At 51.2% G+C, this 13488-nt stretch overlaps 1 protein-coding gene across 1 annotated transcript in view; it reads right to left on the reverse strand.

The window, feature by feature from the left end:
• Positions 1–13488, reverse strand: part of tg (thyroglobulin) — a 90630-nt gene that overhangs the window by 23103 nt on the left and 54039 nt on the right. The window contains exons 39-43 of the mRNA XM_031811815.1: positions 12347–12481; positions 11470–11643; positions 4051–4255; positions 2205–2296; positions 1887–2042 (exon numbers count right to left, since the gene is read on the reverse strand). Of these exons, the coding sequence (XP_031667675.1) occupies positions 1887–2042; positions 2205–2296; positions 4051–4255; positions 11470–11643; positions 12347–12481 (762 nt within the window). The remainder of the gene's footprint in view (positions 1–1886; positions 2043–2204; positions 2297–4050; positions 4256–11469; positions 11644–12346; positions 12482–13488) is intronic.

The raw sequence follows: 13488 nt of genomic DNA on the forward strand, positions 1-13488 counted from the left end.
AAAGTGTTGCTTTAGAAAAGCTCCCTCTAGAAGACAATAGGTGGAGAGATATCTGGGACCAGTGGTTTAGTAGGTGTTGCTGTGTTGCATGGCTTTATAGAAGAGCTGTCTGGGAGGGGCCAGTGGTTTAGTAGGTGTTGCTGTGTTGCAGGGCTTTATAGAAGAGCTGTGTGGGAGGGACCAGAGGTTTAGTAGGTGTGGCTGTGTTGCAGGGCTTTATAGAAGAGCTGTCTGGGAGGGACCAGAGGTTTAGTAGGTGTGGCTGTGTTGCAGGGCTTTATAGAAGAGCTGTGTGGGAGGGGCCAGTGGTTTAGTAGGTGTTGCTGTGTTGCAGGGCTTTATAGAAGAGCTGTCTGGGAGGGGCCAGTGGTTTAGTAGGTGTTGCTGTGTTGCAGGGCTTTATAGAAGGGCTGTCTGGGAGGGGCCAGTGGTTTAGTAGGTGTTGCAGGGCTTTATAGAAGAGCTGTGTGGGAGGGGCCAGTGGTTTAGTAGGTGTTGCTGTGTTGCAGGGCTTTATAGAAGAGCTGTGTGGGAGGGGCCAGTTGTTTAGTAGGTGTTGCAGGGCTTTATAGAAGAGCTGTCTGGGAGGGGCCAGTTGTTTAGTAGGTGTTGCTGTGTTGCAGGGCTTTATAGAAGGGCTGTCTGGGAGGGGCCAGTTGTTTAGTAGGTGTGGCAGGGCTTTATAGAAGAGCTGTCTGGGAGGGGCCAGTTGTTTAGTAGGTGTTGCTGTGTTGCAGGGCTTTATAGAAGGGCTGTCTGGGAGGGGCCAGTTGTTTAGTAGGTGTTGCAGGGCTTTATAGAAGAGCTGTGTGGGAGGGACCAGAGGTTTAGTAGGTGTGGCTGTGTTGCAGGGCTTTATAGAAGAGCTGTGTGGGAGGGGCCAGAGGTTTAGTAGGTGTGGCTGTGTTGCAGGGCTTTATAGAAGAGCTGTCTGGGAGGGGCCAATGGCTTAGTAGGTGTGGCTGTGTTGCAGGGTCTTCTAGAGTTGCTGGCTGAGGGCTCCTATCACCAAGACTACACATCACTCTAAAACAGAACGTGCCGTCTAGGATAATAAAGTTGAAACTTGAACACACACACACAGTCCTTCCACATGTCTGTGAGTGTGCCAGCTGTGTGCTATGGCTGGCTAGCTGACTGTGGAGAGAGTCACTCCTCCCTCTCAGTGCCACATCAGCACAGAACACACCATCAGCACAGAACACACCATCAGCACAGAACACACCATCAGCACAGAACACACCATCAGCACAGAACACACCATCAGCACAGAACACACCATCAGCACAGAACACACCATCATCAAAGAACACACCATCAGCACAGAACACACCATCATCAAAGAACACACCATCAGCACAGAACACACCATCAGCACAGAACACACCATCAGCAAAGAACACACCATCATCAAAGAACACACCATCAGCAGAGATGTATCTTCCTCCCGTCCCCCCCACATATCTCTCCCTCCCCCATCTCTCCCTCATCTCTCCCCTCCCCCTCATCTCCCCCCATCTCTCCCCATCCCTCCCCCTCATCACCCCCATCCCCCCCATCTCTCCTCATCTCTCTCCCCCCCCCCCCCCCCCCCCCCATCTCTCCCTCTGGGCCCTCTCAGCCCCCCCACAGCAGCAGAATACCAACAGTAAACATGTCATCCTCTCCCCTTCACTTTCATCGTGACCTGATTCTAACTTCATGTCCACTGTCTTTCCTCCTACATTTACATTTACTTCTCATGCCATTTCAGCAGCGCTCTCAGACCCAGTGGTGAGTTCAGATTTAGAAGGCAGCACTTGTTTGTGTCTTTTGTTACTTTTGAAATCATATAACCGATAAGATAACTGAATGCTGCTTCTGACGTGTGTTATTAAGAGGAGCACCTGTGCTGAGGAATCCGAACGCTGCAACCCTGGTGTTGACGGTAACCACGACGACGTTGCCGACGGCAGCCAGGTAGGAGCCGTCCAGTAGAGATGCTGTGTCATCGCTGGCTGCTCCAGACGGGTTATGGAAGAACACCAGGACCGCTGCACTCCCTCTCTATCAGAGGAAAAGACAAGAACAGGAATGACACGGCAGACCAACTGTCAATCTGAGGGACCGGTAGTGGAGTGGTGTTTGAGGTGTCTAGGGGTTATTAAAGGAGAGGTCAACAGGGCCTTCAAGTGAAACAAAGATCTCTATCGGTACAATGTGACTTACGATGCCGCTGGGGACGAAGATGTTGAGGTACAGACAGTCCTCACTGCTGGCTAATGACTCCACAGCTCCAGGTTGCAGACAACTGGGTCTACCATGGAAACATCCATAACAACAGGGTTAGAGGTCACATTAACACACTGGGTCTACCATGGAAACATCCATAACAACAGGGTTAGAGGTCACATTAACACACTGGGTCTACCATGGAAACATCCATAACAACAGGGTTAGAGGTCACATTAACACACTGGGTCTACCATGGAAACATCCATAACAACAGGGTTAGAGGACACATTAACACACTGGGTCTACCATGGAAACATCCATAACAACAGGGTTAGAGGACACATTAACACACTGGGTTTACCATGGGGAAACATCCATAACAACAGGGTTAGAGGTCACATTAACACACTGGGTCTACCATGGAAACATCCATAACAACAGGGTTAGAGGACACATTAACACACTGGGTCTACCATGGGGAAACATCCATAACAACAGGGTTAGAGGTCACATTAACACACTGGGTCTACCATGGAAACATCCATAACAACAGGGTTAGAGGACACATTAACACACTGCATGTGGTACAACTGGGTCTACCATGGAAACATCCTTAACAACAGGGTTATAGGACACATTAACACACTGGGTCTACCATGGAAACATCCATAACAACAGGGTTAGAGGTCACATTAACACACTGCATGTGGTACAACTGGGTCTACCATGGAAACATCCATAACAACAGGGTTAGAGGACACATTAACACACTGGGTCTACCATGGAAACATCCATAACAACAGGGTTAGAGGTCACATTAACACACTGCATGTGGTACAACTGGGAATACCATGGAAAACGTCCATAATAACAAGCTGTTTCTCAACTAGACACACTAATGTCCTTGTCCTCTTGTTCAGTTGTGCACCGGGGCCTCCCACTCTTTCTATTCTGGTTAGAGCCAGTTTGTGCTGTTCTGTGAAGGCTGCGGTACACAGCGTTATACGAGATCTTCAGTTTTTTGGCAATTTCTCGCATGGAATAGCCTTCATTTCTCAGAACAAAAATAGACTAATGCTTTTCAGAAGAAAGGTCTTTGTGTCTGGCCATTTTGAGCCTGCAATCGAACCCACAAATGCTGATGCTCCAGATGCTCAGCTCGTCTAAAGAAGGCCAGTTTTATTGCTTCTTTAATCAGAACAACAGTTTTCAGCTGTGCTAACATGATTGCAAAAGGGTTTTCTAATGATCAATTAGCATTTTAAAATGATACTTTAGCTAACACATTGTGCCATTGGAACACAGGAGTGATGGTTGCTGATAATGGGCCTCTGTACACCTATGTAGATATTCCATAAAAAATCTGCTGTTTCCAGCTACAATAGTCATTTACAACATTAACCATTTCTGATGAATTTTATGTTATTTCAATGGACAAAAAATTTGCTTTTCTTTCAAAAACAAGAACATTTCTAAGTGGCCCCAAACGTTTTAACGGTAGTGTGTCTATATAAAAATTCCAGGATGTAACATTTCATAGTGGTTAGCCGAAAGGTTGCTAGATCGAATCCCCGAGCTGACAAGGTAAAAATCTGTCGTTCTGCCCCTGAACAAGGCAGTTAACCCACTGTTCCTAGGCCGTCATTGTGAATAAGAATTTGTTCTTGCCTACTTAAATAAAGGTTCAATATTATGATTTTTTATTTTTTTAAATAACATTTTCAGGGACCCGTTTTGGCTTGTGAACACCCCTTTCCAAACTACTGGATGAAATTATACAAAACCTTTATAACGCATTTAAAAAAGCAAATCTTCCTCCACAGAGTCATTGTTTACCTGGTAACCATGGCGTTCCATGTGCCACTCCATTCAGCAGGCTGTGGGGGTACGAAACGGAGGGCTCTGATAGGAGGACGAGCGTACGGAACTCCCAAGAACTGTCTGACTGTCTTCCTGTCTGACCCGAGCAGCGTTGTCACGGCCGATCCCTGGAGCGTTCCGTGAGCCGGGATAAACACTGACGTCAACGCCGTCTTGGGTTCTGGATCCCACAGAATACATAACCATCAGTCAGAGGGAAGCCTGGACTGACAAGTATGGGCCCTGGTCAAAAGTAATGCACCATATAGGGAACAGGGTGCCATTTGGGACAGAGATACTGTCTGCACTGGAATCAACCAGCTGTAAAACTCCTTCAGCACCTCTCGGATGATAAATCACGCTTTCTAATAAAAATGACCATTACAGGAAGTAGGCTGCAGTGATTGACACGACCTAACCCACCAATAAACATCTCTGTTTCTTCAAACACTAGTCACATTAGCAGCAGTAAAGTGAGCCAGGTACGGGGATGTATAGTCACCCAGGGTCAGGGATGTAAAGTGAGCCAGGGATGTATAGTCACCCAGGGTCAGGGATGTATAGTGAGCCAGGGATGTATAGTGACCCAGGGTCAGGGATGTACAGTCACCCAGGGTCAGGGATGTATAGTCACCCAGGGATGTATAGTGAGCCAGGGTCAGGGATGTATAGTGAGCCAGGGTCAGGGATGTATAGTGAGCCAGGGTCAGGGATGTATAGTCACCCAGGGTCAGGGATGTATAGTCACCCAGGGTCAGGGATGTATAGTCACCCAGGGTCAGGGATGTATAGTCACCCAGGGTCAGGGATGTATAGTGAGCCAGGGATGTATAGTGACCCAGGGTCAGGGATGTACAGTCACCCAGGGTCAGGGATGTATAGTCACCCAGGGCCAGGGATGTATAGTGAGCCAGGGTCAGGGATGTATAGTGAGCCAGGGATGTATAGTCACCCAGGGTCAGGGATGTATAGTGAGCCAGGGATGTATAGTGAGCCAGGGATGTATAGTCACCCAGGGTCAGGGATGTATAGTCACCCAGGGTCAGGGATGTATAGTCACCCAGGGTCAGGGATGTATAGTCACCCAGGGTCAGGGATGTATAGTGAGCCAGGGATGTATAGTGAGCCAGGGATGTATAGTGAGCCAGGGTCAGGGATGTATAGTGAGCCAGGGTCACGGATGTATAGTGAGCCAGGGATGTATAGTGAGCCAGGGTCAGGGATGTATAGTCACCCAGGGTCAGGGATGTATAGTGAGCCAGGGATGTATAGTGAGCCAGGGATGTATAGTGACCCAGGGTCAGGGATGTATAGTGAGCCAGGGTCACGGATGTATAGTGAGCCAGGGTCACGGATGTATAGTGAGCCAGGGTCAGGGATGTATAGTGAGCCAGGGATGTATAGTGAGCCAGGGATGTATAGTGACCCAGGGTCAGGGATGTATAGTGACCCAGGGTCAGGGATGTATAGTGACCCAGGGTCAGGGATGAATAGTGAGCCAGGGTCAGGGATGTATAGTCACCCAGGGTCAGGGATGAATAGTGAGCCAGGGTCAGGGATGTATAGTGAGCCAGGGTCAGGGATGTATAGTGAGCCAGGGATGTATAGTGAGCCAGGGTCAGGGATGTATAGTGAGCCAGGGTCACGGATGTATAGTGAGCCAGGGTCAGGGATGTATAGTGAGCCAGGGATGTATAGTGAGCCAGGGTCAGGGATGTATAGTGACCCAGGGTCAGGGATGTATAGTGACCCAGGGTCAGGGATGTATAGTGACCCAGGGTCAGGGATGTATAGTGACCCAGGGTCAGGGATGAATAGTGAGCCAGGGTCAGGGATGAATAGTGAGCCAGGGTCAGGGATGTATAGTGAGCCAGGGTCAGGGATGTATAGTGAGCCAGGGTCAGGGATGTATAGTGAGCCAGGGATGTATAGTGAGCCAGGGTCAGGGATGTATAGTGAGCCAGGGTCAGGGATGTATAGTGAGCCAGGGTCACGGATGTATAGTGACCCAGGGTCACGGATGTATAGTGACCCAGGGTCAGGGATGTATAGTGACCCAGGGTCAGGGATGTATAGTGAGCCAGGGATGTATAGTGAGCCAGGGATGTATAGTGAGCCAGGGATGAATACTGAGCCAGGGTCAGGGATGTATAGTGAGCCAGGGTCAGGGATGTATAGTGAGCCAGGGATGTATAGTGAGCCAGGGTCAGGGATGTATAGTGACCCAGGGATGTATAGTGAGCCAGGGTCAGGGATGTATAGTGAGCCAGGGATGTATAGTGAGCCAGGGTCAGGGATGTATAGTGAGCCAGGGTCAGGGATGTATAGTGAGCCAGGGATGTATAGTGAGCCAGGGATGTATAGTGAGCCAGGGATGTATAGTGACCCAGGGTCAGGGATGTATAGTGACCCAGGGTCAGGGATGTATAGTGAGCCTGGGTCACTGATGTATAGTGACCCAGGGTCAGGGATGTATAGTGACCCTGGGTCAGGGATGTATAGTGAGCCAGGGATGTATAGTGACCCAGGGTCAGGGATGTATAGTGACCCAGGGTCAGGGATGTATAGTGAGCCAGGGATGTATAGTGAGCCAGGGTCAGGGATGTATAGTGACCCAGGGTCAGGGATGTATAGTGAGCCAGGGTCAGGGATGTATAGTGACCCAGGGTCAGGGATGTATAGTGAGCCAGGGTCAAGGATGTATAGTGACCCAGGGTCAGGGATGTACAGTCACCCAGGGTCAGGGATGTATAGTCACCCAGGGATGTATAGTCACCCAGGGATGTATAGTCACCCAGGGTCAGGGATGTATAGTGAGCCAGGGTCAGGGATGTATAGTGAGCCAGGGTCAGGGATGTATAGTCACCCAGGGTCAGGGATGTATAGTCACCCAGGGTCAGGGATGTATAGTCACCCAGGGTCAGGGATGTTTAGTCACCCAGGGTCAGGGATGTATAGTGAGCCAGGGATGTATAGTGACCCAGGGTCAGGGATGTACAGTCACCCAGGGTCAGGGATGTATAGTCACCCAGGGCCAGGGATGTATAGTCACCCAGGGCCAGGGATGTATAGTCACCCAGGGTCAGGGATGTATAGTGAGCCAGGGATGTATAGTGAGCCAGGGATGTATAGTCACCCAGGGTCAGGGATGTATAGTGAGCCAGGGATGTATAGTGAGCCAGGGATGTATAGTCACCCAGGGTCAGGGATGTATAGTCACCCAGGGTCAGGGATGTATAGTGAGCCAGGGATGTATAGTGAGCCAGGGATGTATAGTGAGCCAGGGTCAGGGATGTATAGTGACCCAGGGTCAGGGATGTATAGTGAGCCAGGGTCAGGGATGTATAGTGACCCAGGGTCAGGGATGTATAGTGAGCCAGGGTCAAGGATGTATAGTGACCCAGGGTCAGGGATGTATAGTGAGCCAGGGTCAGGGATGTATAGTGAGCCAGGGATGTATAGTGAGCCAGGGTCAGGGATGTATAGTGAGCCAGGGTCAGGGATGTATAGTGAGCCAGGGATGTATAGTGAGCCAGGGATGTATAGTGAGCCAGGGATGTATAGTGACCCAGGGTCAGGGATGTATAGTGACCCAGGGTCAGGGATGTATAGTCACCCAGGGTCAGGGATGTATAGTGAGCCAGGGATGTATAGTGACCCAGGGTCAGGGATGTACAGTCACCCAGGGTCAGGGATGTATAGTCACCCAGGGCCAGGGATGTATAGTGAGCCAGGGTCAGGGATGTATAGTGAGCCAGGGATGTATAGTCACCCAGGGTCAGGGATGTATAGTGAGCCAGGGATGTATAGTGAGCCAGGGATGTATAGTCACCCAGGGTCAGGGATGTATAGTCACCCAGGGTCAGGGATGTATAGTCACCCAGGGTCAGGGATGTATAGTCACCCAGGGTCAGGGATGTATAGTGAGCCAGGGATGTATAGTGAGCCAGGGATGTATAGTGAGCCAGGGTCAGGGATGTATAGTGAGCCAGGGTCACGGATGTATAGTGAGCCAGGGATGTATAGTGAGCCAGGGTCAGGGATGTATAGTCACCCAGGGTCAGGGATGTATAGTGAGCCAGGGATGTATAGTGAGCCAGGGATGTATAGTGACCCAGGGTCAGGGATGTATAGTGAGCCAGGGTCACGGATGTATAGTGAGCCAGGGTCACGGATGTATAGTGAGCCAGGGTCAGGGATGTATAGTGAGCCAGGGATGTATAGTGAGCCAGGGATGTATAGTGACCCAGGGTCAGGGATGTATAGTGACCCAGGGTCAGGGATGTATAGTGACCCAGGGTCAGGGATGAATAGTGAGCCAGGGTCAGGGATGTATAGTCACCCAGGGTCAGGGATGAATAGTGAGCCAGGGTCAGGGATGTATAGTGAGCCAGGGTCAGGGATGTATAGTGAGCCAGGGATGTATAGTGAGCCAGGGTCAGGGATGTATAGTGAGCCAGGGTCACGGATGTATAGTGAGCCAGGGTCAGGGATGTATAGTGAGCCAGGGATGTATAGTGAGCCAGGGTCAGGGATGTATAGTGACCCAGGGTCAGGGATGTATAGTGACCCAGGGTCAGGGATGTATAGTGACCCAGGGTCAGGGATGTATCGTGACCCAGGGTCAGGGATGAATAGTGAGCCAGGGTCAGGGATGAATAGTGAGCCAGGGTCAGGGATGTATAGTGAGCCAGGGTCAGGGATGTATAGTGAGCCAGGGTCAGGGATGTATAGTGAGCCAGGGATGTATAGTGAGCCAGGGTCAGGGATGTATAGTGAGCCAGGGTCAGGGATGTATAGTGAGCCAGGGTCACGGATGTATAGTGACCCAGGGTCACGGATGTATAGTGACCCAGGGTCAGGGATGTATAGTGACCCAGGGTCAGGGATGTATAGTGAGCCAGGGATGTATAGTGAGCCAGGGATGTATAGTGAGCCAGGGATGAATACTGAGCCAGGGTCAGGGATGTATAGTGAGCCAGGGTCAGGGATGTATAGTGAGCCAGGGATGTATAGTGAGCCAGGGTCAGGGATGTATAGTGACCCAGGGATGTATAGTGAGCCAGGGTCAGGGATGTATAGTGAGCCAGGGATGTATAGTGAGCCAGGGTCAGGGATGTATAGTGAGCCAGGGTCAGGGATGTATAGTGAGCCAGGGATGTATAGTGAGCCAGGGATGTATAGTGAGCCAGGGATGTATAGTGACCCAGGGTCAGGGATGTATAGTGACCCAGGGTCAGGGATGTATAGTGAGCCTGGGTCACTGATGTATAGTGACCCAGGGTCAGGGATGTATAGTGACCCTGGGTCAGGGATGTATAGTGAGCCAGGGATGTATAGTGACCCAGGGTCAGGGATGTATAGTGACCCAGGGTCAGGGATGTATAGTGAGCCAGGGATGTATAGTGAGCCAGGGTCAGGGATGTATAGTGACCCAGGGTCAGGGATGTATAGTGAGCCAGGGTCAGGGATGTATAGTGACCCAGGGTCAGGGATGTATAGTGAGCCAGGGTCAAGGATGTATAGTGACCCAGGGTCAGGGATGTACAGTCACCCAGGGTCAGGGATGTATAGTCACCCAGGGATGTATAGTCACCCAGGGTCAGGGATGTATAGTGAGCCAGGGTCAGGGATGTATAGTGAGCCAGGGTCAGGGATGTATAGTCACCCAGGGTCAGGGATGTATAGTCACCCAGGGTCAGGGATGTATAGTCACCCAGGGTCAGGGATGTTTAGTCACCCAGGGTCAGGGATGTATAGTGAGCCAGGGATGTATAGTGACCCAGGGTCAGGGATGTACAGTCACCCAGGGTCAGGGATGTATAGTCACCCAGGGCCAGGGATGTATAGTCACCCAGGGCCAGGGATGTATAGTCACCCAGGGTCAGGGATGTATAGTGAGCCAGGGATGTATAGTGAGCCAGGGATGTATAGTCACCCAGGGTCAGGGATGTATAGTGAGCCAGGGATGTATAGTGAGCCAGGGATGTATAGTCACCCAGGGTCAGGGATGTATAGTCACCCAGGGTCAGGGATGTATAGTGAGCCAGGGATGTATAGTGAGCCAGGGATGTATAGTGAGCCAGGGTCAGGGATGTATAGTGACCCAGGGTCAGGGATGTATAGTGAGCCAGGGTCAGGGATGTATAGTGACCCAGGGTCAGGGATGTATAGTGAGCCAGGGTCAAGGATGTATAGTGACCCAGGGTCAGGGATGTATAGTGAGCCAGGGTCAGGGATGTATAGTGAGCCAGGGATGTATAGTGAGCCAGGGTCAGGGATGTATAGTGACCCAGGGTCAGGGATGTATAGTGAGCCAGGGTCAGGGATGTATAGTGAGCCAGGGATGTATAGTGACCCAGGGATGTATAGTGACCCAGGGTCAGGGATGTATAGTGAGCCAGGGATGTATAGTGAGCCAGGGTCAGGGATGTATAGTGAGCCAGGGTCAGGGATGTATAGTGAGCCAGGGTCAGGGATGTATAGTGAGCCAGGGTCAGGGATGTATAGTGACCCAGGGTCAGGGATGTATAGTGACCCAGGGTCAGGGATGTATAGTGACCCAGGGTCAGGGATGTATAGTGACCCAGGGTCAGGGATGTATAGTGACCCTGGGTCAGGGATGTATAGTGACCCAGGGTCAGGGATGTATAGTGACCCAGGGTCAGGGATGTATAGTGAGCCAGGGTCAGGGATGTATAGTGAGCCAGGGTCAGGGATGAATAGTGAGCCAGGGTCAGGGATGTATAGTGACCCAGGGTCAGGGATGTATAGTCACCCAGGGTCAGGGATGTATAGTGAGCCAGGGTCAGGGATGTATAGTGAGCCAGGGTCAGGGATGTATAGTGAGCCAGGGTCAGGGATGTATAGTGACCCAGGGTCAGGGATGTATAGTGAGCCAGGGTCAGGAATGTATAGTGACCCTGGGTCAGGGATGTATAGTGACCCAGGGTCAGGGATGTATAGTGACCCAGGGTCAGGGATGTATAGTGAGCCAGGGTCAGGGATGTATAGTGAGCCAGGGTCAGGGATGAATAGTGAGCCAGGGTCAGGGATGTATAGTGAGCCAGGGTCAGGGATGAATAGTGAGCCAGGGTCAGGGATGAATAGTGAGCCAGGGTCAGGGATGTATAGTGACCCAGGGTCAGGGATGTATAGTCACCCAGGGTCAGGGATGAATAGTGAGCCAGGGTCAGGGATGTATAGTGAGCCAGGGTCAGGGATGTATAGTGAGCCAGGGTCAGGGATGTATAGTGAGCCAGGGTCAGGGATGTATAGTGAGCCAGGGTCAGGGATGTATAGTGAGCCAGGGATGTATAGTGAGCCAGGGTCAGGGATGTATAGTGAGCCAGGGTCAGGGATGTATAGTGAGCCAGGGTCAGGGATGTTGCCCACCTTTGTGGAGGTAGACCTGGAGAGCTGACTCTCTGATGACCAGCCGACAGTCCTGACCTCCGGTGGTGGTAGTGGAGGGGCCACAGGCCAGGGTGTCTGGGTAGAGGACACAGCGGACAGCCGAGTCGGTCCACCCCACTGACACCACAACACAGGACTCAGCCTCCTCACAGGCTGAGGGGAGACACACACACAAGGAGGAGAGTAGAGAGAGGTAAATACAAGGATTGGGGCTCAGACAGGAGAGACCGAGGAGGGGCACAGACAGGAGAGACCGAGGAGGGGCACAGATGAGGGGCTCAGACAGGAGAGACCGAGGAGGGGCTCAGACAGGAGAGACCGAGGAGGGGCACAGACAGGAGAGACCGAGGAGGGGCACAGACAGGAGAGACCGAGGAGGGGCACAGACAGGAGAGACCGGGGAGGGGCACAGACAGGAGAGACCGAGGAGGGGCTCAGACAGGAGAGACCGAGGAGGGGCACAGATGAGGGGCACAGACAGCAGAGACCGAGGAGGGGCACAGATGAGGGGCACAGACAGGAGAGACCAAGGAGGGGCACAGATGAGGGACACAGACAGCAGAGACGGAGGAGGGGCACAGATGAGGGGCACAGACAGGAGAGACCGAGGAGGGGCACAGATGAGGGGCACAGACAGGAGAGACCGAGGAGGGGCACAGACAGGAGAGACCGAGGAGGGGCACACATGAGGGGCACAGACAGGAGAGACCAAGGAGGGGCACAAATGAGGGGCACAGACAGGAGAGACCGAGGAGGGACTTAAACCCCTCTTCTTGCCAGGGGACATGTGTGGTCCTGAGTTGGGAGATGTTGACCGTTAGACTAGACTCTGGCACACGATGAAGATGTTTCTCACCAGACAGACACCAGTCTCTGGTCCTGTCCAGGTCCTCAGCGATGTCTTTACTGATGTGAATAATGTCAAACGTGGAGACGGACGGATCCACCAGAGTAGAGGACGCATCCAGGAGTCTCCACTCACTCAAACTCACTGGCAGAGAGACACACATCTTTTTATCAGCAGGGGATGCATCTAACACATTGTCTGCATCTAACACATTGTCTGCATCTAACACATTGTCTGCATCTAACACATTGTCTGCATCTAACACATTGTCTGCATCTAACACATTGCCCCATAGGGCTCTGTTCAGAAGCAGTGTCCTGCACAAGGTAAAAGGCTCCATATTTGGGATGCAGCCATTGAAATTTATTTTAATGTCAAAAGGACAGAGCTCTCTTAAGCATCAAATTCCAACACTATCCACTGTGCTAGATAGTAATGAGAGCAGCTGAAAGCCTGTACTCTCCTCTGTCTAATGGACAGGTTTCTAGCTACTGGAGCCATTATCTCCTCTGTCTAATGGACAGGTTTCTAGCTACTGGAGCCATTGGAGACAGTATCTCCTCTGTCAAATGGACAGGTTTCTAGCTACTGGAGACAGTATCTCCTCTGTCTAATGGACAGGTTTCTAGCTACTGGAGCCATTATCTCCTCTGTCTAATGGACAGGTTTCTAGCTACTGGAGCCGTTATCTCCTCTGTCTAATGGACAGGTTTCTAGCTACTGGAGCCATTATCTCTGTCTAATGGACAGGTTTCTAGCTACTGGAGCCGCTGGAGACAGTATCTCCTCTGTCTAATGGACAGGTTTCTAGCTACTGGAGCCATTGGAGACAGTATCTCCTCTGTCTAATGGACAGGTTTCTAGCTACTGGAGACAGTATCTCCTCTGTCTAATGGACAGGTTTCTAGCTACTGGGGGGTATGGAGACAGTATCTCCTCTGTCTAATGGACAGGTTTCTAGCTACTGGAGACAGTATCTCCTCTGTCTAATGGACAGGTTTCTAGCTACTGGAGTCATTATCTCCTCTGTCTAATGGACAGGTTTCTAGCTACTGGAGGGTATGGGGACAGTATCTCCTCTGTCTAATGGACAGGTTTCTAGCTACTGGAGACAGTATATCCTCTGTCTAATGGACAGGTTTCTAGCTACT

The sequence above is a fragment of the Oncorhynchus kisutch genome, unplaced genomic scaffold (genome assembly GCF_002021735.2).
Source record: "Oncorhynchus kisutch isolate 150728-3 unplaced genomic scaffold, Okis_V2 Okis02a-Okis13b_hom, whole genome shotgun sequence".
Classification (NCBI taxonomy): domain Eukaryota; kingdom Metazoa; phylum Chordata; class Actinopteri; order Salmoniformes; family Salmonidae; genus Oncorhynchus; species Oncorhynchus kisutch.